The sequence below is a fragment of the Balaenoptera borealis genome (assembly GCF_965194805.1).
Source record: "Balaenoptera borealis genome assembly, chromosome: 4".
NCBI lineage: Eukaryota > Metazoa > Chordata > Mammalia > Artiodactyla > Balaenopteridae > Balaenoptera > Balaenoptera borealis.
Genome location: NC_138861.1, coordinates 73,736,891 through 73,764,461, shown reverse-complemented (window position 1 = coordinate 73,764,461; position 27,571 = coordinate 73,736,891). Strand labels below are relative to the sequence as shown.

The 27,571-nt window shown below is 43.2% G+C and overlaps 1 protein-coding gene and 1 pseudogene across 2 annotated transcripts in view; one reads left to right on the top strand and one right to left on the bottom strand.

Annotated features, from left to right (window-relative positions):
• IGFBP7 (insulin like growth factor binding protein 7) overlaps positions 1–27,571 on the bottom strand; it is a 74,419-nt gene that overhangs the window by 4,746 nt on the left and 42,102 nt on the right. The window contains exon 2 of the mRNA XM_082390283.1: positions 6,281–6,390. Coding sequence (XP_082246409.1) covers positions 6,281–6,390 — 110 coding nt within the window. The remainder of the gene's footprint in view (positions 1–6,280; positions 6,391–27,571) is intronic.
• LOC309627913 (protein FAM3C pseudogene) overlaps positions 6,406–27,571 on the top strand; it is a 35,983-nt pseudogene continuing 14,817 nt past the window's right edge. The window contains exon 1 of the transcript in view: positions 6,406–27,571. This exon is cut by the window's right edge and continues 14,817 nt beyond it. The product of the transcript in view is annotated as a protein FAM3C pseudogene (transcript).

Here is a 27,571-nt window from a genome sequence, read left to right as displayed (position 1 = left end):
CAAATATAAAAATATTCTCAATGTAGTCAAGGAAACAAAGCAATAATGAGATGATACTTCTACCCATCATTAACAAAAACTAAAAAGAGTGGTAATATTCGGTGCTGGTGAGGATGCAGGGAAATGACATCCAAACATTCATTGCTGGGGAGAGTGTGAACTGCTACAATCTCTTTAGAAAAAGATCTGACACCACAGCAATCAGACAAGAAAAAGAAATAAAAGGTATCCAAATTGAAAGGGAAGAGATAAAATTGTCATTATACTCAGATGACATGATTCTGTATATAGAAAACCCTAACTGTCCACACAAAAACTACTAGAACTGATAAAAGAATTCAGCAAGATAGCAGGGTACAAGAATACCATACAGAAGTCGGTTGCATTTCTTTATACTAACAATGAAGTATCAGAAAGCGAATGTAAAAAAAAATACCTTTCAAAATTGCACCCCCAAAAATAAGATATTTAGACATAAACCTGACCAGGAAGGTGGAAGACATATGCTGAGAACTATAAACCATTAATAAAGGAAACTGAAGATGATTCAAAGAAATGGAAAGATATCCCATGCTCTTGGATTGGAAGAATATTGTTAAAATGGCCATATGACCCAAAGCAATCTACAGATTTAATGTGATCCCTATCAAATTACCCATGACATTTTTCACAGAACTAGAAAAAATAATCCTCAAGTCTATATGGAACCATAAAAGACCCAGAATTGCCAAAGCAATCCTGAAGAAAAAGAACAAAGCAGGAGGCATAACCCTCCCAGACTTCAGACAATACTGCAAAGCTATAGTAATCAAAACAGCATGGTACTGGCATGAAAAGAGACATATGGATCAGTGGAACAGAATAGAGAGCCCAGAAATAGACCCAAACACCTATGGTCAATTAATCTTCGACAAAGGCAAGAATATACAATGGGGAAAAGACAGTCTCTTCAGCAAGTGGTGTTCGGAAAATTGGACAGCCGCATGTAAATCAATGAAGTTAGAACACACCCTCTCACCATACACGAAAATAAACTCAAAATGGCTTAAAGACTTAAGCATAAAACAAACCATAAAACTCCTAGAAGAGATCATAGGCAAAACATTCTCTGACATAAATCATACCAATGTTTTCTTAGGTCAGTCTCCCAAGGCAATAGAAATAAAAATAAACAAATGGGACCTAATCAAACTTACAAGCCTTTGCACAGCAAGGGAAACTATAAAAAACCTGAAAAGACACCCTACAGAATGGGAGAAAATATTTGCAAACAATGTGACCCACAAGGGCTTAATTTCCAAAATATACAAACAGCTCATACAACCCAACAACAAAAAAAACGACTCAATCGAAAAATGGTCAGAAGACCTAAATAAACATTTCTCTGAAGAAGACATACAAATGGCCAATAGGCACATGAAAAGATGCTCAACACTGCTAATTATTAGAGAAATGCAAATCAAAACTACAATGAGGTACCACCTCACACCAGTCAGAATGGCCATCATTAAAAAGTCTACAAATAACATGCTGGAGAGGGTGTGGAGAAAAGGGAACCCTCCTACACTGTTGGTGGGAATGTAAATTGATACAGCCACTATGGAAAACAGTATGGAGATTCCTTAAAAAACTAAAAATAGAATTACCATATGATCCAGCAATCCCACTACTGGGCATATACCCAGACAAGACTGTAATTCAAAAAGATACATGCACCCCTGTGTTCATAGCAGCACTATTCACAATAGCCAAGACATGGAAACAACCTAAATGTCCATCAACAGATGAATGGATAAAGCAGATCTGGTTCATATATACAATGGAATACTACTCAAGCCATAAAAAGAACAAAACAATGCCATTTGCAGCAACACGGATGGATCTAGAGATTATCATACTATGTGAAGTAAGAAAGAGAAAGACAAATACCATATAATATCACTTATATGTGGAATCTAAAATATGACACAAATGAACCTATCTACAAAACAGAAACAGACTCACGGACATAGAGGACAGACTTGTGGTTGCCAAGGGGGAGGGGGTTGGTGGAGGGATGATGGAGTGGGAGGTTGGGATTAGCAGATGTAGGCTATACTCAGATATATAACAATCACTTTGCTGCACAGCAGAAATTAATACAACATTATAAATCAACTATAGTTCAATTTAAAAAGAAAAGAAACCAGACAGAATTCCTTGAAAACAGGAACAAATGAGATTAGCAGAGTGCATAACACAGTGTAGATAAGAAATAGATGTTTACTGTATTGAGGGTACTAAGGAGTGCTCTAAGAGGTACACTGCCTCCAACTTGTCAGATTTTTTAACATTTTCATAATTATTAAATGAGGTGGTAAAGATTTTTTTTAAAAAAGAAGAAAGTAATCTGACAATGTCTATTAAGACTAAAATGAAATAAATCTTTTGACTTAGTCATGCATCTTTTGGGGGAATCTATCCTATAGGGGAAAAAAAGGTGGTTGCATGTAGGATATGTATACTCAGATATTTAAGGCAGCATTATCTAAGGTGATGAAAAGTTGGAAACACAGAAGCTGTGTTTATTATGGTACATCCACACTTGGAATATTATGTAGTTCTTGAGAAGCAGACCTGGAGGGATGCCCATGAAATATTTCTTGAGAAAAGCAATTTCAGAGTAATTGCACACTACATCCCCACCTCACCCTGCACACTGGGAATATGTGTTTGTATACATTTGGGCATGAATAAGGGTATAGAAAGATAAAAACCTGGGAAGTTCACATTGGTTATTTCAAGGAGTGGAAGGAGGTGGGAGGCTATTATGAACTCTTTATACATCTTTGGATAGTTTCTCCTTTTTACCACAATCACACACACACACACACACACACACACACATATATTTTTTTTTACTAAAGAATATTCTTAGAGGTCATGAAAGCCCTAATCTGAAGAAATGTTCAGGTAGGAAAAGAATAGAAAGCCTCAATCTCAGGAACATCTAAATGTTTGGAAGGAATTCTGGTGTTTCACCTTCCCTGTAAGCATCCCTCTGACTTACCAGGGTTAAGGTAAATTCAGCTATTTCAGTTCATTGCCCCATTTCAAAATACTTCCCTTGGAATCTTTATAGGCTAGGGATTTTCTGAAAAAAACCTTGGAACTTGTTAAGGTCACATGGTAAGTCCTGGTCAGGATAGCACGGACCACTCACCAGGCTGGGCCTGCCATAGAACTGTCGCTGTAGCCTGAAGTGTCTCGGAGAGAAGGCTCATCCTGTCAGTTCTGCTGTTGCTAAGAATCCTTGAGCAAGAAAGACATGCTACCTTCTTTGAACCTTGGTTTAACAAGTGAGGATTCTAAGATTCATTTATGTCCAAAAAGCAGTTCTGTGCTTAAATTGGCTTAGACAGGTGATCTTAAGTATAAATCTGTATCCTTAACAGTTTGGGGGGCTTCCCTGGTGGCGCAGTGGTTGAGAGTCTGCCTGCCAGTGCGGGGGACACGGGTTCGAGCCCTGGTCTGGGAGGATCCCACATGCCGCGGAGCAGCTAGGCCCGTGAGCCACAACTACTGAGCCTGTGCGTCTGGAGCTTGTGCTCCGCAATAAGAGAGGTCGCGATAGTGAGAGGCCCACGCACCGCGATGAAGAGTGGCCCCCGCTTGCCGCAACTAGAGAAAGCCCTTGCACAGAAACGAAGACCCAACACAGCCAAAAATAAATAAATAAACAGTTTGGTTACAAGGAGAGTGGGGCAGAAAACAAATGGCCTGTTTTAATTCTTTAGGTCAGTGACTCTCAAAGTGCTTTGACATGGTCCATAGTAAGAAATATATTTTGCATTGCGATCTGGAATATACAAAGGAAAAGTTTTAGGAAATACCTTTACTAAATGTATCTTTACCTAAGACATTTTATGTTCTATTTTTTATTTTTTAAGAAAATGCTTGTTGTGATCCCTACATTAAATTCAATACTCACTGATGGGTCATGGTCTGCAGTTTGAAAAATACTGCTTTAGGTCATGCATGTGGCAAAGGACATTATGAAGGTGGAAGAAAATCAGCAGAGCCTGGCAGTTGGGTTTTTGTTTGTTTTGGCAAGTCTGTAGACTTTTTTTTTTCTGTTTCTTCCTCCCCACTCCCACTCCATCCATTCCCACCCTCCCCCCGAACTCCCCCAGTTGACAAGCCCTCAGGGAGGCCCATGGAATCTGTCCCCATAGGATCCTCAAGTTTAAAGGAAAAGATTCCTGAGGCTAATTTATTCCCTGGTATGTGCGTACGTTAGCTGGAGGGATAGGCAGAGCAAGGACTGAAGAAATTACTCTCTGTCAAGATCGGTCCTGAAGGTCACATGCCCTGGGACGCTTGGGTCACCCCGGCTTCTCATTGTGTATCCCTAGAGAACTGCACAGAGCTTTTTATGGATATCCTTTGGAAAAGTTGTTCCTCACCTCTCCACCCCCTGGATCAAACCAGCAACCTCCAAATAAGCAATGAGGAGCATAAGCAGCTTTTGCTGAAGGCCAGGAGGAACATACCCACCAGTTGCATTTTTGCTTTTCACTGCTCCTACCTCCCCTTTACAAAAAATAGTTTACTGAGGTAAAATTTCACCCCTCCCTTGAACAGACGTTCTGGCTGTAAAGGACAGTAATAGCACAGCTGGTGTCATCTCTGCCCACCATCCCCCCCCCAACCCCGCCCCAGGGAGGATTCAGAGTCACCCTGACACCACTCCTGCCAGACGGCCACATGGGGGACCCAGAGGTTAGCAGGTGACCCAGCCTGGGTCAGAGCCCTTCAGTGGGAATTCTACAAAGCAGCAGGGAGAGGAGGCACTTTCCTTCCTCTGGGGTCTTTAAACATTATAATGTGACCTTGGAGCTGCCAGTGACACTGTGGCCTATAGCATGGAGGAATCTTTCTGAAGTAGAAGGAAAAAATGATACCCTTACATTGAGATCAAAGAGCCAAGAGTTAGAGTTCTGACCCCACTGTGTACCTGGATCCAGCTGCCCTTGAGGCTAGAAGCTTCCCCCCCTCCCTTTTTTTTTTTCTCTTTTGCCTAAACTAGTGTGAAGTGAGTTTCTACAACTTGCAACAGAAAGAGTTCTGACAATGGGAGCCAAAATCCCTCCTGGAGTTCTAGAAGTTGCTCCTCTGGTCAGACACCAAGCACACAAGATAATCAGGAGAGACCATCATCCACCTTAGAGCTTGCTGGAGAAGAAAAGCAGCTGAAAAGGGGCTTCTTGTTATGCCTTTTAACTGAAACTAGATTTCCCTTTTGTTAGCATGAGTTTGATGATATTTACCCCACAGACTGTTGTGAGACTTAAGTCAAAAGGTATAAGGGCAATAATGTAAAATAATGTACAGTATGACTGTGAAGTATTACCTGATCTGGCAAACGAGTGTTTTCTCTTCCCTTCTACAGACACACTAAGAATGTGTTGTCTTTCAAATATGAAGATAGCTATACAAGATAACCGCTCCTCAAAGGGAAACATGTTCAGGAACAATAGCTAACATCTCCTGAGTGCTAATTATGTACCTGACAACGGGCCAAGTGATTTAGCTGCATTACTTGTAATCTTTACAAGAATTCTATGCCCTGTTCATCATGTGGAGGAAAAACTGACACTTAGAGCACTGTTTTTCAATCTAGGGTGGCTTTTCCCTCAGGGAACATCTGATAATGTCTGCAGGCATTTTTAACTGTCACAGTGTGTGTGTGTGTGTGTGTGTGTGTGCACATGTGCACCTGCTGCTGGCATCAGGTGGGTAGAAGCCAGGGACGCTGCAAAACTACTCACTGTGCACAGGGCAGCTGCCACAGCAAAGAACCATCTGGATCAAAATGTCAACAGTGCTGACGCTGAGAAATCCTGGCTTAGAGACAACCCAGCCAACCCGCCCAAGGAACTCACAATCTTAACTTGTAACAATGTTACACTGCGACACACATGCACACACACACACACGCTCACACTCACATATGCACACCCACACTCAGAGGGTGGGATGCGTGTTTAGCATCATAGTTCTTCCAGCTCCTAAGGCTCCCTGCTCAGGGACTGCTAACAAAAGCAGGGCAGGGACTATTCTGGAGGTCAGTAAAATTGTTTGATAGATCCAGGACAGGTGTCTGGAAGACTGTCGGAAGGCCCTGAGTTTAAGGAACAGCAGGCACTGGACTGGCCGAGGACTTTAGGCTGTTACTACCCTGTGCAGCATAAGAGGAGCCGGTCAATCGAGGGTATCTTCTGAAATCTGGGCCACTGACCTTGTTCCAGATGAGGACAGGGGTTGGGATTCCGATGACCTCGCAGCTCAAGTACACCTGGGCGCCAGTGACATTCCAGATATCCCTGGGGGGCGTCACGATGGAGGGACCTATAAGAGAGGGCACAAAGTCAAACCATCCTTTTAAGCAGTCTTTAACATCCGTCAGCGTGCTAGTAACCTGTAAGTATTACTAGGAAGCAAATACCTCATTATATTTAGGAGGCTATCCCCTCTGTTGATTACCTGAAGCCAATTGCAAAGACCAGACCTAGCTTACCCCAGCCACCAGCAGGAGTTTAAGCTATTCTTTGGTGATGCATACATCTTGACAGTCAAAAAACAATTAGGAAGAAAAGCATATTGCTTAACAAAATTTTCTTCTCCCACGAATCATGCTTAAATGAGTTTTAATTTACCAGCTGTTTTGCTTATCTGCAACTTTCCAATTAATATAGTGAAATTTTACTCCCCAAATAGTTAATGTTTTTCTTTTTTATATACCAGTATTTCTGTTTGGGGGGGAGGGGCAACAAACAACCACTCCTTGGTTAATGTGCTGGACACTCGTCCCATCCACTGCTAATTCACAGTGCCTGGTTTCAGGCGCCAGGGGCCTTCAGAGAGTCCGCGTCAGAGGGAAGGAGAGCCAGGAGCCTGGGGTGACAGCGCACTACTTCCAGAACCGAACCTGGCCTGAACCCAAAGCTCGACGCCATTTCTTCAAAGAATGAGTTAATTATTCCCTGTGAATTTCAGCTCTCCACTGCCTTGGGTCTTCCAGCTGAATAAAATATCTAACTTTAGGGTCATCTTGCATCACAGTCCTGGGAAAGGGACAACCTCCCCTTGGGGCCTGGAACGTTTTCTGGCATAAGCAGCATTCAAAGGGCATGAAGTCTCCCCTTTTGCAACAGGCTATTTCCAGCCCACGATTAACTTCTTGAAACAGAAAGGAAATGATAACAGCATGTAAGATTTTTCCCACTCATCTAAAGTATTGGAAGCTGATTTTTTAAAAAATCCCTCAGGGTAGTTTTATTTTTCCCCTTTGTAAGAATGTGCAAAACAAAGTTTGGAAAGCTCTAAATATATTTCGTGTTTCCTTCCCTCTAAACCCTAGGTCTGAAAGGAAGCATCTATCTTGGCCAGGGGTCTTGGCTTTTCTGTGGCAAACATGGACGTGGTAAGCACAGTGGTGCTGTGTTTATGTGTGTTGCTGGCTCTGTCTCCGATGCTTCCTCGTCTGTCCTCACCAACACAAGGCCCCACAAAGGGCAGGGCAGGGCAGGGCAGGGCTGGGCCCCACTGCATCCCGGGCTTCCTCCAGGGCCCTGGGACCCCAAGAGCTTGGACACCACAGAACCGGATCTGGCTCACCTCTGAGGGCCCCGAGAGGCTGTCCTCCTTCCCACACACGGACTTGGTGGGATGACCTCAAAGCTCGGGGGGTCTCAAGGGAGTGTTCTGAGAAAAATACACCAGTGTTCAGAGATTGGAGGGGCTCGGGAACAAAGCTGCCTCTCACGTAGCAAAACCACATGAGGAATGCAAGATTCCTGTGAGATCTGTGCCTCAGCCTTGTGACAAACCACTTACTTCAACTCGCAGCCATCTCTCTACAGGCGGAGCAGGGAGCAGAGTTATCCGTCTTTGCCAGGGGCAGATTCTGGAGAGCACACGGAAGAACTCCAGCCTAATTTTCCGTCACACATCTTGAAGACATGCTATGGATTCCTCTGACAGCCTAATTTTAAAACTAAGATATTCTTTTTTAAAAAAAAATTTTATTTATTTATTTATTTAGCTGCAACGGGTCTTAGTTGCGGCACACGGGATCTTTTGTTGCGGCATACGGGCTTCTCTCTAGATGTGGTGCAGGGGCTCCAGAGCATGCGGGCTTAGTTGCCCCACGGCACGTGGGATCTTAGTTCCCCGACCAGGGATCGAACTGGCATCCCCTGCACTGGAAGATGGATTCTTAACCACTGGACCACCAAGGAAATCCCAAACTAAGATATTCTTTATTTTACTTATTTATTTATTTTTGGCCACACTGCGTGGCTTGCAGGATCTTCCCTGACCAGGGATTGAACCTGGGCCACCACAGTGAAAGGCTGGAATCCTAACCACTAGGCCACCAGGGAAGTCCAAAACTAAGATATTCATAGTTTTAATATAGTCTGATTTATCAAAATTTTCTTTTATGATTAGTGCTTTTTGTGTCCTGTTAAATTTTTTAAGCGTAGCCCATGGCCCTAAAGATCTCCTGTTTTCTTCTACAAGCTTTATGGTTTTACCTTTCACATTTAGGTTTGTGGTCCATCTTGAATTAATTTTTGTGTATGCTATGATGTAGAGGTCAAAGTTCATCACTCTCTCCCCAAAGGACAACCAATTGTTTTGGCATCATTTGTTGAAAAGCCCATCCTTTTCCTACTGAAAGTGGTGCCTTTGTGGTAAATCCATTGATCATATATGTGTGAGTCTTTTTCTGGATTCTCTATTCTGTTCCATTGGTCTATGTGTCTATCCTTGTACCAACAAACATGGTATGATTTAGAATTAAATGTAGTAAAACTGAAGCACTGAATGGAGAACGGATCTGTTTTATCTCCCTGCAATCCTCTCCTTATTCCATGAAGCAGAACATTTCAGAAGGAGCAAAAATTCTCTAAAAACATCTGAACCTACCCAGGACTACTCTGGATGAGAGCCATCACCAGGGCATTCAAGATTAGGATGAATCACGCTGTGAGTTCCTCTTTCTCTCTCCCAACTCTTGAAATACATATTACACCTTGGGTGGATGGGCTGAGTCAATATTTGGACCATCCCGAGAACATAAATAATTTTGTCAATTCTGCTACCAGGCAATGCCTAGAATTCAACAAGATTTGCATACCACAAAAATCTGTATTACTCACTGACCCCTGTTGAGTTGATGGGGTGGAGAGGCAAAGGAAGGGCCATCAGGACCAGTTTGCTGCACATTTACAAAAACCCTTGCTACTTCAGATGTCCTTGAACAAATGTTGACCCACAGAGACACCAAGTGGACACGTTCTGTATGGAAGTGAAGGATGGTGAAAATATGTGGGGCTGATACGATGGCAGATCCAACAGCACTGCACCCCGTCCCCACCCTAAAGAACCACCATCCCGCATACTCCATTGACAAGCAATTTCACTGCCAAAATCACCTCAAATTGCATGTGTATCATGCAATTCAATTCCTGAAGGTTCTGTTCTATCTCAGGAGAGCAGCTGACAAAATGACTCTTTACCAAAATAATTTCTAAATATTTCCACGTTGCCTTTTTTCCAAGAAGGCCAAAGCAGATCCAGAATTATTTCTGTTTTTAAGGATAAAATAACTTTTTAGTTCATTCTGAGCTCATTTTTGGGCAGAAAGCTCAAAATCAGCCCTTGAGGCCAAGCCAAGGGTAACAACATTGCCATCTAAATCATACACAGTGTTTGGATTCCACTTAAAACAAGTCACCGAATATTTAAATGTATAGGGACAAACACCAGAATAGGTTCAATTATTTATTTATCCTTGCCTTTGTTCCAGTAAGGACTTCAGGCTGCACAAACATGTGTCTAGCAGACATCCTGTACAGATTAACTGCCCACTGCCTCTCTCCTCCCCTTCCCCACTGTGGACAACCCCAGGCAGCAACCAAGCTGTCACAGTGATGCCTGGTGGCTGAGGTGGGGAGAGTCCATCCCAAGACTTTCCCCACCTCCAACTCACCCTATCTTTCTGTCTCAGATGAATGTCCCCAAACCAGGCTACTCCATGTTCCATTCTTACCTTTCTCAACTCAGTTCTCATTCGATTTCATTCGATCTTTCTCAGCTCTCTAAGTTTGTTTTCTTGCTCCCTTATTTTTTATAAGTCTTGCCTGGTAAACTTAGGTGGTCTCTTCCTTTTAATCAATCCTTGAAGAGAAAGAGGAAGAAAAAGAAGGGAGGGAGGGAGGGAGGAGGTAAAGGAGAAGGAGAAGAAAGAGAAAGTGAAATAAAGAGAGCCAGGTCCTGAATGAAACTGTGTAAGGAAGAAGAAAGTTTTAAGTTTGCAAGAAAACTAGAATTCAATTTAAGGAACCAGTGTCACCTTAAAACTACCTGGAAGGAGTCAGGTTCTGCTATGGAATGCCCACCTAAGTCTACATCCTCCCCCTCAGACACTCTTAATTAAATTCTAGACAAATGACCCACAGACCACAGATTGCTTATTCAATTATAACCTAAAATTAGCTATGGTCTGAAAAATCACTAAAGATATAGAAAAGGAAGAACTGTCGATGGATTTAAATTTGGAATATTTCAATTTGATTCTGAAGAGGTAAAGAAGGGCAGTTCTCACAAAACATGCAAATGTCATGAGAAAAAGACCCTGAAATAGAATTAATTTTGAACTTGATGAGAAATTGATTCAAACTGATCTTACATAAAACTGTAGGAGAGGACAGAGTTAAAATCTGTTATCCTATAAAAAGCATGGGAATAATATAAAAGAAACATGTGAACAATTTCCTAGTCTCTTACAGAGCACAAAACACTCCCCAGACATGACCTGAGATGCCCTCACCATGTTACCATTAAAACAAACAAACAAAAATACCCAAAGCACTTTTGGGAAGAGAACACTTGGCTCTGGATCCTTGTCTACTGCTTATAGCCAAGAGACCTTGGACAAGTCACTTACCCATTTATACAGAAGAAACCAGGGCAGGTCTAAGAATGTTCTTTTTGGGTTGGAAGTGAATGTACCCATCATGAATGTGTCCTAGAGCACAGTCATATGGCATCTTTGACATCCATGAAGTTTTGAGGCTCCACTGCCTGGTTCTGGGAGCTCTCATTCCCTACAAGTCAGTCCAATGCACCACCTCATCTACCTAAATGCACTGTACATGACTCATAACAAAGTTCATTCTCCCAGTGATGAAAAAAACAGAGCTTGATTATAAAGGTATCAGTGGCTACCTAGTTAGCCAATTTTTTAATCTGGAAAAGCTGCACAGAAGATGTTAGGAGAGGTCATGTTTTGGAGCTAAATATACATACTCCATTGAACCTGGGAAATGGTCAAAAGTCAAATTCTCCTTAACAGTCAATTTTTGTTCAATTTTGTTGATATCCTATTCAACCACATTTGTTTTCATTGCTGCTTTCCCATGATCTCTCCCATGTTTACCCTACAAATTCACTCTTCTTTCTTATTTCTACCAAAACTCATTCTCTGCTCCTAGCATTCACGCTCACTCTCTCATTACATGCTTATTACCACTTCTAGAACCTTTGCTTATGCTGATGCACTTGCCTACTTGGGATGTCCTCCTTCCTCTCATCTATTATCTATGCCCTACCCTTTATTTGGAGCTCTAAGGCTGAAGTTTCATCTCCTTTTTGACTTTTTTTTTTTTTTTTTTACAGCTCCAGTTTGCACTTATTTCTTCTCTGAAATCTTGTTGAGTTCAGAGTTAGTGCCACACAGCTTAGTGCATCATTATTCTCTAGTGCTTTCCTTAGCAGGGCTAACTGAAGATGCCAGTATCCTGATAGAGTCATAACTGAGCTAGAAACTCTGGAATCAGATGTGCTTCGTGTTCATTGGGAGAAGGGACAGACCAGATTGTATGTAGTGGAAAAAGGGCAGCAGTCAATTCAGAACATAACATGACTACTCATACGGAACTAAGAAGATAGCCACTATCTTGAAAATATACCAGTGTACACATTTGCCAAGGTACCTAACCAAAGTGGTGCTATAGTCACTTCTTATTTATCAACTGGAAGATTATTCACTGTGACTTTCTTTAATCTTCCACTTGACTTCCTCTTGCCATAAACAAGGTTTCTTGGCTACTGCCCACTCAACAACCAATTTGTATACAATCACGGGTGTAAAATAATTTAAATATATATTAGCCAAGAAAGTTCCAATGAGAAGGGTAGATCTGTTATGGGGAAACGATCATCAATCAACCTCACATCAAAAACAGGGTGTCTGCAATATGCTGGGTTTATATTATTCACATTATAGCTCTCACTGAGTACTTATTAACATAGCTAGGAGAGTCGAGTATAAAGACTTCTGCAAGTTATGGTAGATTTGCAAACCACACTCATCTTGTCTCTTAATGATGCTGGGTCCTAAAATAGCTCACAGAGAGTATGTGCATTCATACCAAAAAAGGAGGGTTTAGGAACGAAGTGAGACACCACATATGGAGATAGAGTTCAGACAACTTGGCAAAAATCCCCAGATTGGATTCCGATAACACATTGAAGGGAAAAGCACCAAACAAAAGTACAAAATGGGAAAAGAATAGTAGGAAGGCACTATGGCCAAGAGGGGGAAGGGGATGAAATATGTGGAAACTTCCTGATATTAACTAAGGGGAAGCAGGAGCTGTATGGCTAATTAAAGGGCAGAGCCATCTGCCAAGGAAAGTCATTTCGGGAACTTCTAGAGGTGCGGTGATACAGCAGCTGACCCTAGGTATGAGAATCTGACACACGGTCTCATGGGTATCAGCTGAGAACAGTAAGGGCAGGAGAAAAAAGTACTAAATCTTAAGCACCATAGGCCAGATTTAACTTCAGGGTTTTTGTTTAAGGCAAAGTCATCTCGTTATGGTTGCTACTGTTGGTCATTTACATTTTAGTGTGAGTGAAGACCCAAAAGTTTATAATGATGGGGTTCTCCCAAACACTGCTGGGGGTAAAAGTATGTAAGAAATGCTTCTTCTTTTTCGGATACAATATATTGAGGTGGGATGGGGAGGCTTAACACATATAGACTGAGATTAAAATGCTAGGAAGATAATAGACTGCTCTACCACTTCTGAGTTATGTGACACTGAACAAGTTATTTAACTTTTCTCAGTTTATTCATCTGTGAAATGGGATAATACCTAAGTCATTAGATTTTCAGAAAGATCAAACAAGATACAGCAATTAGCACAGTACCTGGCATGGGGTAAACACTCAGTAAGTATTAATTACTGCTTTTATTTCAAAGTAAATCCTTATGACTGGAGCTAATACAAATTGCTTCTTCAGAGAATGGAGATGACACATCGTTTGGAGCTGGGGTGGCTGGCAAAAGGAGCTGGTATCTGAGCAGGCCCTGAAGTTCTGAAGTAAAACTTTCTCTCAAGGAAGGTTTTCAACTTCAGAGACCTGCCTGAGCAGAGGTGTGGAGGCAGGAAAACACCAGCTGGCTGGTGGAACAGCAAGCACCCCAGTCCGCTCGGGGAGAGCATAGCTGAGATTCGGGTGTGGACCACACTGGAAGGAGGCGGGGGGGACACTTTGTGGTCCATTGCATCTCTAAATGTTGGAGAGATGTGATTCAAGTGGCATTTCAGGAGATGACTTTGGAGGCCTTTGCAGCAGGACTGGGACAGGGTGGGGATTAGAAGCCTAAATCAAGGTGGTAGCAACGGGAACAGAACGGAAAGAGGCAGAATCGAGAGATTATTCAGGAAGAACCAACACTACCCGGGAACTGACTGGATATGGGGAAGAGGGAATGAGTCAAAAGCTGTGGGCTGGGTAAGAGGAGGCGGCGACACCACGGACAGAAGCCAGGGTGTCTGTCTGAGGAAGGCCTTGGATTGGAGAAGGGGGAAAGGATGAGTTTGGGCTTAGATTTGCGGATTTGGGCAATGAGGAGGTGCCGAACCCCACAGAGAGAAAGGAAACAGACTGGGGGACCAGTGGTACCAAGGTAAACACTGTCAAGTTTACACTTTAGCCCTGGCAGGCTGGGTGGGTTCCTGCATATGGAAGGAAGACAGCTTTGGCTCGCTCTCCCATGGACAGCTTCTCTGGAGGGAATTCCATCAGCTCGCTGCTGACACCCAGCCCATTCTCACCCCACCCCATCCCAGGTAAAGCGGGGGAGTAGACAGCTAAGACACTGCTTAGCAACCAGCCACTTATCTGCAGGGGCAGTTCATCTGAAAGCAGACTGTCCAGTATGATGCAACCCTGGTAACGGCATATACAGATCCTGTGAATTACATTTCCTGGCTGACAGCTAGTTATCTCTGGGTTAATGAGACACCCCATTTTGGCTCCAATCTTTGATACTGAGAATCTTCTTAGAGTGTATTAATCTTTTTTTTTTTCCTGTAGTAGATATCATAGTATTCAGATGTGTTTCTAAGATTGTGACTCTTGCAATGTCTCAGAATTATCCTAAGTTTGAACTGACCATGGAACATAAAAAGAAAGTTGCTGTTTCTTATAATTTGTTGCTTGCAAACCCAATCTCTTATTTGATGATGTCTTCTTATTCTTTTCCCCTAACAAGTATGGACCCAGCACAAAATGATAGAATAATAACCAAGGGTCTGACTCCAGGCTGAGGTTCCCACCCACAGGTGATTCTGGTACGTTGTGGTCTGGGGTCATCCTTGGAGCAACGCTGCACTAGGTAAAATAAATCCATGAAGGATTTAAAGCCAAGTTCAGATGTGTAAGGTGGAGAGATCACTCTGGTGGCCCTGTGGTGGCTGAGCTAACCTGGGGCTGTGTCAGTAACATCGCCAAGGGAGGAGCTCACGGATCCGGCAAAGCTCCCACGGCGCTGGAATAGCTAAACTGCCATCACAACACCGGCATGGCTGACGTCCACACAGGTTACGTTAGCGGGCTACATTTTTATGTGGTTTGAGCATATGGAAGAACTGACTTCCTACAGAGTACCTTTATGAAGGGAAACTCCCTAGTTATGTGGGTGTATCTTGTTCATGCTAATGAAGCCTTGGAAATACTTTTTTTCCCCACATTTCATGGGCCTGTCCTATCTGGGCTATGACTCACCTTAAATCCAACATGTTAAAATTTGGGGTCACTTTTTCCTATTCTGCAAGCACAGAACTGGGTGGGGAAGTTTCCACAGGAGGGCACTTATTGCCACCTGATTCTGAGCTTCCTAGAAACCCAGAGAGCAAGTTCCCCCAGGACACTTCATCTTTGAGTCCCTGCCTTCCCTACACACCCCCAGTGCCTGGCATCGTCAGGCACCAGAAGTGTTTCCTGAACCGAGCTGTGAGCTGTAAGGGGAAGTCGTCCAGAACCTGGAGGCTCACCCACCCTCAAAGCTTAGTCTCTGTCCATAGGCCCCGAGCTGACTAACAAGGGATGTAGTCCAAAGAAAGAGATGCTCCTGAACCCTGCCCCTAGGGGGAAGGATATGAGGGACCGCCAAGTGGCCTTCAACTTCAGGAGGGCTGGACTTGCTAAGCCTAGTGCCTGGAACATTTTGGAAAGCTGAAGAGGGCTGAGGCCTGAGCTCCCAGGAGGCCCTGGGAAGATGCTACCATGGGGCCACTCCTGTTCCCCATCTACTAGACAGCCCGGGCTCCAGGAAGCCTTCCCACCTGGGGTCTTTAGTAGAAGACTAAAGTTCTTCGGCTCCCTGAGAACTAGATAAGCCCTCAACTCCACTTCGTCCAAGGAAGAGATTTACATTGTAGGAGGCCCAGTAAATCCCTCAGGCCAGGCTGACCACCCTGGAAGCAGACGGTGGGGACTGACAGTGCAGTACCGGGCCACCCTTTTAGATTAGGAATTATCAAAAAGAGGAGATTTGTTCAGTCTCTGGAAGGTTATGCAGGTTGGAAGAGATCTCGCAGAGGGGCATCTGCAGGAATAACAGGCACCAGACAACAGGGCAAGCCCCAGCCACCCGAGACCCGGCCTCTAAGAAGGATGCTGTCTTACAGAGGCTGCCAATCCTGGCTGCACGCTGGGCTCCTCTGGGAGCGGTTAACTAGTACGCGGGCCTGGGCTGCATTCCCAGAGCTTCGCGTTGGTCTGGGCGTTGGTCTGGGTGTGGGGTCTGGCACTGGAATTAATTTTCTTCAACTCCCCGGGTAGAACCACTCAATTAAAACACGGCTTCAGAGCAGGAGATGCTCAGATGACAAAGACAACACAACGGTGGAAAGTAAGAGAGGAGAAGAGGAGGACAGATTTGGAGAAACATTGCTCCCAAGGCTTTTCAGGGGGAGGCCAAGGACACTGGGAGGTGCAAGCATTTAAGGAGAAGAGAGGAAAGTTCCAGGAGCTGGAGTGAAGGGTACAGATACCTGATAACCTTCTTACTGTTACTATTATCGCTCTAGCTCCATGGGGGGGGACAGTGGGCCATGTCTGATCTCCCCCCCTTTGTCACAAGCTTTGAGTTGCCTGCTCTCAGAGTCTCAGTAGTTCTCCTTCTGTGCCGTTTTCCATTTTCCTAAAATAAAGCTTTTAGTTCACATCCCCAGCCCCGCCCCTGCCCCTCTCCTGCCCTCGGAATTTCTACCCTTGATGGCAGTGCCAGAGATGGGGCTCTGCGTCCGTCTGGAGTCTGTGGGTCTCATTTAAGAGCCCACTAAATCCGGACCCTTTGCCTTTGCTCATTTAGAGTCAGATCGGCTCTCTGCTAAGACGCGTTCAGCTCGGCTTTGCGAGGGTCTGGAGCCGCATTAAACACAAGGGATCTGTGTGAGGCACGGCCCCCTCCGCCCCCCCCACCATGAACACAGTGCGGGGCATGCCGTGCCTGTGCCTGGCTGGCATTTTTACCCGGTGATGTCTTCGCCCGTCAGGCCCCAGTCTCTAGAGCTCTCATGGTTACGGTTGCTTCCTTGGCCCAAAACCCCAGACATTAATCAGCCGCGCATAACGGCTCCCCCTGTTCTTTCTCAGTGTTTTCCCCTCCTTCACTTGTGCCCTCTGGTTATTTTCTGTACTCCTCTGTGATCTCCACAGACTTGAAAGCTCTCAGCTATTTACCCCCAGTCTCATCCTTTGTTTATCTCTGCTTTGCTGAGTGTTCTCAGATTTCCTCCCCACTTCCTAGTAGGATTTAGGTTCCTTCTCCCATGTTCTGCACTTTTCTAGCACTGCCCTCCAGGCTCAAACTGGAACAGAACGTTCCTCTTACCCGTGGGCTAATCCTTCTCGCGTGCGTCCTGAGTACTTACTACATTTGCTACTGTGTACTTGCTTTGTGGACATACTGTGTGTTCCCAGTATAACAAGACATTCTTTCTGAGTACTGAGAGGAAGTTCACATTACAGAAGGTGCTAGATGTGGGTGCAGTGGACCATCTGAGCTTGGAAGAGCTGGATTGTTCAAAGAGGCTCAGAAGTGCCAAGTAACACTGCTCTGAAAATCAGGGAAATGGGCAGGTCTCTGATCACGGGGGAGGAAGACCTCTCTAAGAGGAACTGGGGGACTTTGAATAAGAGTTTTGTATTTTTCATTAGTGAGGCAAGTCTTGCTTGCTCTTGTTGGGTGGAGGTTGACCTGGAGCCCACCCTGCTGGGTGTGAGCTATGAAAAGTGGGAACCAGACTTCCCTGGTGGCACAGTGGTTAAGAATTCACCTGCCAATGCAGGGAACACAGGTTTGAGCCCTGGTCTGGGAAGATCCCACGTGCCATGGAGCAACTAAGCCCCTGCGCCACAACTACTGAGCCTGCGCTCTAGAGCCGGCGAGCCACAACTACTGAAGCCTGTGCGCCTAGAGCCCGAGCTCCGCAACAAGAGAAGCCACTACAATGAGAAGCCCTCGCACTGCAACGAAGAGTAGCCCCCGCTCACAGTAACCAGAGAAAGCCTGCGCGCAGCAACAAAGACCCAATGCAGCCAAAAATAAATAAATAAATAAAAAATAAATCAATTAAAAACAAAAAAAAAGAAAGGTGGGAACCAGGTAAAGGAAAGCTATGCTCCCTCATAGGCGAGTAGTTACCCCAGAAGGAGGGTCTCTGGGGGCATAAAAATGCTCTTTGCTGCTCTTACTGGTATTTATTATAGGACCAGACAGCTTTACTTTGGCATCTTGATTATTTTCAGACAGTGATTATTTTTCTATAATTAGTGGTTCTTTTTCTTTTCTTCTTTTTTTTGAGATTTGTTTTCCTTGAGTTGTTAATTCCTTTCACAATGCAGGAAAAAAAGGGGCTCTCATGGTTTCAATAGTAAACTGGGTTTTAAAGGTTAAGATACCGCATCTCTACAAGGACTGGGAGCAACTGCACGTGAAGCGTGCTATGCGGCCTGTCACAGAAACGTCCTTTCCCTCTGCAGGTGTTTCTTCTAGGGCAGCCGCCAGCTCCAGCCTTGGAGATTCTATTCTTCTGTTGAAGTAAAGGAAAGTAATTTCCTTCCAGAGCAGTAGCTGGGATTTCAGACTGGGCACCTCTTTAGAGCAGCCGTATGCATAAAAGCAGGAAACTCGTTCTTTACAAACTTGGGGAAGAAAATGTCTAGGATTTTCCCGAAATTGACGTAGAAGCTGCGCTTTATGCCTCCTTAGTCCTTGCCTTTTGGGTACATTCTCAGGGGATCTCTCTAGCAAACGTGTGACCCCTTTAGCAAGCTGGGGGCTTCAAAGATGAGGCTGGTTCACAAGGGGGTGATGCCTGCTCTGCCTGTGAACAAGGGGTGGAAGGCAGCCCAGACTTATCTAGTCCATGGGAAAGGATTATGGTCTCTGAGCCTGTAAATCAGTTAAACTGACACTTGAAGAGAAGAAAGTAGACTCAAATAGATAAACTGAGACAAGACTCCCGGGACAAGCATGACGCTGGTAATCATGAAACCTGCTTCCGCCCACATATCCACGGGAGCTTGGCCTCTGTAAAAACAGTCATGATCTCTGCAGCTGAGAGAGCTTAACCTCACTCACAGACAGTTCTGAATAATGCTTTGGAAAATAAGCAAGCAGCATTTTAACCTACACAGCAATAATGAGGAATAACAGATCCACAAATACTCCAGTGTCAGCACTAGATAGCTTTCCCAACGTCATAACATGCTCAGACAATTAAAGAACAGATATTTTTGGAACATACTGATCAACAGATGTAAAACTGGGTTGGCCAGGGACTTCCCTGGTGGTCCAGTGGTTAAGACTCTGCGCTCGCTCCCAATGCGGGGGCCCCGGGTTCCATCCCTGGTCAGGGAACTAGATCCCGCACGCCACAACTAAGAGCCCACATGCCGCAACTAAAGATCCCACATGCCACAACTAAGACCCAGCACAGCCAAACAAACGAATAAATAAATAAATTAAAAAAAACAAAACAAAAACTGGACTGGCCAGTGGTTTAATTCCTATTAGTTAGGGGTTATCAAAAGAAAAATGTCATCCATTCATCATTAATATTCATTTCCTGCAATGAGAGCACTAACTTCTACTGTTGCCTAGATGAAGTTACTCCTTAAGGGAAAATCCCTATGGAAAAAGGTATAAAAGTTGAGAAAGACTCACAATGAAACTAACTAAATCGAATTTCAGCATTGTATGGCACTAAGCAGGTAAAAACAAGGAGTGGATTAATTCATTCAGGTCCTCCACAAACTAAGTGCTGTGCTGGGCAACAGGAGGAACGGAAGGATGACGGGGTTGGACTCCTATCTGATACGGATTTAGAATCCACAAAGTGTAGACTAGAATACAAGTACAGAATCAATTATAATATGGAAGGAGTATGACTGGTCCTATGATATAAATATAAAGAGCATTCTGACTGAGTAGGTCAGAACTGAATTCATGGAAGAGGAAAAGGGCTTTCAAAGTTAAAGGCAGTGGGTGGGGTTGGTAAGGAAATTCCAAGCGAGGGGGTCAGCCCACTCGAAGAGGTGAGATGTCGCTGTATACTGGCGTTAGGGTTTACAGCCCACAGAGAGTTTTTATATCTATTACTTCATTTTGACTTTCCCAACAATCAGCTAAGCAAGTCATTTTACAGATAAAGATATTGAGGTTCACTAACGTTGAGTGTCTTGTGCAAAGTCCCCAAGCCTGGGAGTGGTGTGTCCAGGACATGAATCTACGTTTTCTGAGTCCAAACCTAGAGCTTTCCCTAGGCTCCTGTGGTGCCTCTCTACACAACCCAGTATTGCTGAAGTGTCCCTTCTTGCTTTGTTTTGTTGGAGGGTGAGGGGTTTGGAGAGAAGGAAAAGAAATCTTGAGAACTGGAGGGCAGACTAGATTGCAGCGGTTTTCAGTGTCAAGGCAAGGAGATTAGGTATGTCTACAAGTTATCATGAAGAAAAGAAAAACAAGATAATGAAAACATTAATGTCTTTTGGAGAAAAGATTACACAATTGTGAGAATCCTAAACAGAGGTCATGGCTCACCATTCACACTCCGGCCTGAAATGTTTCAGGGGTATTTTCTGGGGGGTTCTGGGTAAGCAGTTTGGACTTGTAACCCCAAACAGGTCAGAATTATCCTGCTCATACTGAATGCTCAGCAGATGTTAACTCTACCGCGACCACATAGAGTCCTACCCACATCTTAGAATAAAACAGTCTGAGAACGCCAGGCCTTTTCGTTAGATTTGAATGGTTTCAATGAATGTTTAATGTGAAAATCAGTATTTGAAAATATGCTTCATGTTTTGTTTTGCAAATCATTAAGAAGATGCCATCTTCTTAGAAAGTACCTTATATAGGCAGGAATCCTATGAAAACTTTATATTTTATTTTTATAAATGTATTTATTGATTTTTGGCTGTGTTGGGTCTTTGTTGCTGCACGCGGGCTTTCTCTAGTTGCGGCAAGCGGGGGCTACTCTTCGTTGTGGTGCGCAGGCTTCTCATTGTGGTGGCTTCTCTTGTTGCAGAGCACGGGCTCTAGGCGTGCAGGCTTCAGCAGTTGTGGTGTGTGGGCTCAGTAGTTGTGGCTTGCGGGCTCTAGAGTGCAGGCTCAGTAGTTGTGGTGCACGGGCTTATTTGTTCCACAGCATGGGGGAATCTTCCCGGACCAGGGCTCGAACCTGTGTCCCCTGCAGTGGCAGGCGGATTCTTAACCACTGCGCAACCACAGAAGCCCTTTTTTTTTTTTTTTTTTTTTTTTTTTTTTTTTTTAATAGAAAACTTTAAAAGTCAATGTTAACAGTTAGTAAACATTCATGGGCAGAGCCAAGCAATCCTTCTATTAGTGAAAATGTCTCCTCTTTGGGCTTAGATATGTTTCAGATTTACATCTTCATCTTGAGAAAAAATTTAACTGCCAGAAAGGGGAGAAGGGTTCGAAATGACTACATTTATTTAAACTATAAAATCCAGAATAAATAAGATCTGGCCCTGAGTATGTTCCCAGCCTCCTTTCTTGCCTCGTCCCTCCTGAACTCTGAGCTCCAGCCATAATGAACTTCAGTGTTCCTCAAATGTGTCCTGCTCTCCCTGGCCCCTAGCCTTTGGGCATGTCATTCCTTTTCCTGGAACATTCTCCCCATTTCCCATTTCTCCCCATCTTTGCCTGGTTAACCCCTAGATATCCTTTAGATCTCAGTTATCTTTTTGTTTGACAAACCTCCCTTGATGTCTTTCCTCATCCCCCTCCCCCTTATTTAGAATGGGGGCCTCGTCAAGAATATACAATGGGGAGGACAGTCTCTTCAGCAAGTGGTGTTGGGTAATTTGTACAGCCACATGTAAATCAATGAAGTTATAAGAAACCCTCACACCATACACAAAAATAAACTCAAAATGGCTTAAAGAGTTAAACATAAGACATGATACCATAAAACTCCTAAAAGAGAACATAGGCGAAACATTCTCTGATCTAAATCGTACCAATGTTTTCTTACGTCAGTATCTCAAGGCAATAGAAATAAAAGCAAAAGTAAACAAATGGGACCTAATCAAACTTATAAGCTTTTGCACAGCAAAGGAAATCATAAACAAAACAAAAAGACAACCTATGAACTGGGAGAAAATATTTGCAAATGATGCAACCAACAAGGGCTTAATTTCCAAAATATATGAACAGCTCATACAACTCAATAAAAAAAAAACAAATAACCCAACTGAAAAATGGGCAGAAGACCTAAATAGACATTTCTCCAAAGAAGACATACAAATGGCCAAAAGGCACATGAAAAGATGTTCAACATTGCTAATTATTAGAGAAATGCAAGTCAAAACTACAATAAGGTACCACCTCACACTGGTCAGAAGGGCCATCATTTAAAAAAGTCTATAAATAACAAATGCTGGAGAGGGTGTGGAGAAAAGGGAACCCTCCCTACACTGCTGGTGGGAATGTAAATTGGTGCAGCCACTATGGAGAACAGTATGGAGGTTCCGCAAAAGACTAAAAATAGAGTTGCCATATGATCCAGCAATCCCACTGCTGGGCATATATCTGGAGAAAACTATAATTCGAAAAGATAGATGCACCCCAGTGTTCACTGCAGCACTATTTACAACAGCCAAGACATGGAAACAATCTAAATGTCCATCGACATATGAATGGATAAAGAAGATATGGTGTATAAATATATACATATACACACACACACAATGGAATATTACTCATCCATAAAAGAGAATGAAATAATGCCATCTGCAGCTACATGAATGGACCTAGAGATTATCATGCTAAGCAAAGTAAGTCAGAAAGAGAAAGACAAATACCATATGATACCACCTATATGTGGAATCTAAAATATGACACAAATGAACCTATCTATGAAACAGACTCACAGACATAGAGAACAGACTTGTGGTTGCCAAGGTTGGGGGAGGGGAGGGATGGACCGGGAGCTTGGGGTTAGTTGATGCAAACTATTACATACAGAATGGATAAACAACAAGGTCCTACTGTATAGCACAGGGAACAATATTCAGTATCCTGAGATAAACCATAACAGAAAAGAATATAAAAAAGAATGTATATATATGTATAACTGAGTCACTTTGCTGTACAGCAGAAATTGACCAACATTGTAAATCAACTATATTTCAATAAGTAGAACGAGGGCCTCCTTCCTCGTTCTTGTATGGCTCTATTTACCCTCATCACAGCAATTTCTCAGGGCTTTAACTGTGTCTTCGCACCCCATGAGACTGTGGGCTCAATGCTGGTAAGGACAGGCCAACTTCTCTCAAGCTCTATTCTGTATCCCAGTGCCTGGCACCGAGTAGATGATCAACAAACCTGAGTAGCTGAGTGTACTGATGCTGTTACCAAAATATACACCAGGTTTTGTGCTTTCATGTAAAAGTTTAAGTAGCAAGACTTTAGGAACCATTCCAAGAGACTGGCTTCCTTTGTTGTTATTTAAAAGATTTTGGGGGGCTAGCTAGTTATAACTACTTTTATTCCAGAGTTTGTACAAGGGCATGTTTTACCATTTGGGTAGAAATTTTGATTACTGTGGCTATTTAAAAATTGGTCTTCAGCTGTTTATAGGTACAAACAGGCCAATGTTTAGGGATACTCTGTTGATGTTCCTGACCCAGCTACTCAACTAGAGCAATAAAATGGCCAGAGTTGCTGATGCTGTATTCTTATGCTTACATTAACATAGATCATATGTTAAAAATCTATACAAAAGTAGCAATTTCGTTAAAAAATTTAGATAAAACCCAGGAGACAAAAGATAAAGGCTGATTCTATAGCAAAATGCTGCCTTATTAGTCAGTTTATAAGATTTAAAAATTGGGGTTCACGGGTCAGACTTTTAGTGGGAGAAACCAGAGTGAAGTTTGGGGCAACTATTTAAAAGTGCAAAAGGGCAAGTCTATATTGACAAGCAATAATGTTATATTGGAAAAGATGGATTTAAAAGAAACAATCAGCAAAGCATAAACCCCAGTTCCCTAAACATGTTAAACACATTTATGTGAGGTTTTAAGTGAAAAAGGTCCACTTTAAAGTCTGTTTCCAAGCGTGAAAGAAGAATTGCTGATTCCACGTGCAGAGGAAAAGCACCAGCTGACAGGCCGTTTCCGGTGGGATGGTTGACAGGAGACAGTACTGAGATTCTCCTCTTGTGGTAAATAAATCCTACCCTATTAATACTTCCATGTTCTTAAATTATCATATAGCCAGTGACCTTTAGATGTAGAAGGACCCTAAGATCCATCTTGTCCAAATTCTCATGGGGGCGCTGGTTCAACATTTGCCTACACTCATTCCAGGATGCTGGCAGAAGTGGAACCAGAACTGTATGAATTCACCTCCTTGTACTTTATTAATAATCAGAAAAAACATTATCTGTTCTCAATCAGCTGGCTGCCATTTAAACAGTGTGAAGCTGAGAGATTAGAAAGGCGCTGAGCAAAAGCATTAAGCATGAACAGCTGCATTTCCCAGGCAGAAGGGCGGCACACAGTTTAGTTGTGGGAGTATTTCCAATTTGCATGAATGGAACATGGACAAGTAAGATAAAGCTGGCTCCAGAAAAGTAATTCCCCCAATTTCCATGAGCCTGGGATTTGGGAAACTGCAGTCTGCTCTGGAATTCGGAGACATGACAAACGATACTGGGAGGAACTCCCTATGTGACCTCAACCCACGCACACACAGAGGCTTGTCAAGGTCCCAGGTGCTGGGCTCGCCCACGGGTTGTGGCTGAGACAGAAAAACAAAGAAAAAATAAAATGCTCCCCAAACACGCACATAAGCAGAAACTATCTTCCTGTGTTCTCTGCCAAGAGAACTGGAGCCAAAGAGGGTGAGTTCAAGAATCTGATTCATCCATCAAGACAAATCAACTCAGTCTAAGGAGGCTAGAAGGGCAATTTAGGAGGTAAACAAAAGTTGTCTCAGAAAGAGGCTTTGGAGAAAACACAGAGGCCATCCCTGGAATCAAACTCCATAGTGAAAACAGAAAAGGGCTCACTCTTAAGGCATGGAGTTCTGAACATGCCAACAGGTGGACATGTTCAAAGGGGCAGCTCCAGAGGCAAACAGCACCAAGATGTTAGCCCTCCTCCCATGTGGAGTCTGGGTTCTGAGCCAGCTCCTTGCTGAGCTGAAGAAGCATCTCTAGTGAAGAAGGCCTGATAGCACTGTTCAAGTTCAGCAACAGCAAAGGAAAGCCATTTTGGGCAAAAGTACTTCCCCCTCCAGGAGTGCCAAGCTCCTGGGCTGGCCTGGAGCATCCACCCTTGCTCATGGTCAAAGCCACTACTCTTACCTGTATCACTTCTCTGGTTTGGCTGGCCAGTTGTTCCCCCAGTTCCCTCCCCCACTACTAGCCCCCATGCCAGCCACAGATTGGAGTTTGTGTCCACATTCTCTTTCTCTTTGTCTCCAGGTATCACTAGAGTATCTGGTCCAGATCCTGTTCATCCCTTCTGCTTCATGGGTCTCCCATCCCCTTATCAAATCCTCTCTTTTTAGGTGGAGCCGAATTCTGCTCCCCTTGAATGTGGGCTAGACTTAGTGACTCCATTCTAATGAAAAGAATGTGGTGGAAGTGACAATATGTGAATTCTGAGACTAGGTCGTTAAAGGCATTGCAGCTTCTTTCCTGCTTTTTCTTAGATCACCTGGTCTGGGAGAAGCCAGTTGCCATGTTGTTAGGATGCTCAAGCAGTGCAATGCTTGATGAGGAACTAAGTCCTCATGACAATAGGCATGTGAGTGAGCCAATTTGGAAACAGATTCTCCAACCTCAAACTTTCAGATGACTAGTCCCCACTGACATCTTGACTGCAAGCTCATGAAAGACCCCCAAGCCAAAGACTATCTAGATAAGCCAGTCCCCAATTTTTGACCCATGGAAACTGTATGAGATAATAGATATTCATTGTTGTTTTATTTAGGCTGCAAATTTTGGACTAATTTATTGTGTAGCAGTAAATAACTAATACAACATCTTTGAGCTTTCTCTACCGTCAACTAGAGTTGTCCCTTAATTAATCATAATCTCTTTTTGGAGAAGGAGGGTTTGTTTTTGTCATACAGTTCTTTCCTCAAGGGTTATGGCAAAACCCCCCACATTTGTACAGTCCTCATGGATGGACATTTATTGATTTGGGGTCATTATGGCTAAATCTCAAGGAGATAACGGCAATAATGATAATATGCATTTTCAAGGACTGTTCTTTGTACATGCTCTCCTAGAATTTTTATGTTACTTCATCACTATATAAAAAAGAATTGGACCTTATATCCCCGCAGGATCCCCCAAACATAAGCCTTAACTGTGAGCATTTGTAACCTTAAACAGCCCATAGAAACTATAAAAGACTTTTTTTTTTTCCTTAAGGGTCTTATAGTCACACTTTAGGAAATAGTGAGTGAGATTAGTCTGCCATATACTACAACACGGATGACACTTGAGGACACTAACCTAAGTGAAATAAGCCAGTCACAGAAAAACAAATGTTGCATGATTTCACTCACATGAAGGATCTAAAGTTGTCAAACCCATAAAAGCAGAAAGTAGAATGGTGGTTGCCAGGGGCTAGATGTAGGGGGGATGCAGAGTTGCTGTTCAATGTTCCTGCAAGATGAGAAAGTTCTAGAAATTTGCTGTATACCAATGTGCATATATTTAATAATACTGTATGTACACTTAATTTGTTAACAGGGTAGATTTCATGTTATGCATTTTCTACCTCAATTTAAAAAAAAAAGGAAATAGTGAGTGAGATTAAAATGACCTTATTCCAAGATTCACAGCAGTGATTCCTTTTTTGCAACGCCTTTTCCAATACACCACTAAGTGTCATGTCATCCCCAAACCCCCTCAAAACTAAAAAATTTTTTACTTGTTTTTACATTAAAAAACAAAAATGTTGCTCTCTTCTTCCTGGAGGATTGATAGGGTGAAAAGGGAGGTAGGATCTCATACAAACCAAACGTAAGGATAGGTTGTTACAATTCCCAGAAGTTTGGGAATCATTGATCTGGAGATATGTTGAGGTTTCAGAAGAAGCATGCTTGAAAAAACATCTGACATGCGCCTAGAGCCCGTGCTCCGCAGCAAGAGAAGCCACCGCAATGAGAAGCCTGTGCACCACAATGAAGAGTAGCCCCCGTTCGCCACAACTAGAGAAAGCCCGCACACAGCAACGAAGACTCAATGCAGCCAAAAATAAATAAATTTATTTAAAAAAAAAAACTGTCAGGCAAAGAATCAGAAAAATGTTAGCCATGAAAAAAAGTACAAATAAGTAATAATAAAAAAAAAATCTGAGCATCTGAAAAAGCTAAGCTCCAAAGGACTGCTGTCGCCAGTTTACTATCTAATTCTCCATAGAGACAAGACCTATAGACATCATACCCAAGAGATCAAGGCAAAACAGAAGCCAGTGAAGACTCAGATAAGCAATGAGCTAATGCCCAGATAAAAGGAGCCTAGTAATGCATCAGCAATGGCAGAGAAAAATAAGAAGACTGAAATACTTTCTATCCGTTAATACATGATTGGGGTCAAAAGTGAAGAACAGGGCTTCCCTGGTGGCGCAGTGGTTAGGAATCTGCCTGCCAATGCAGGGGACGTGGGTTCGA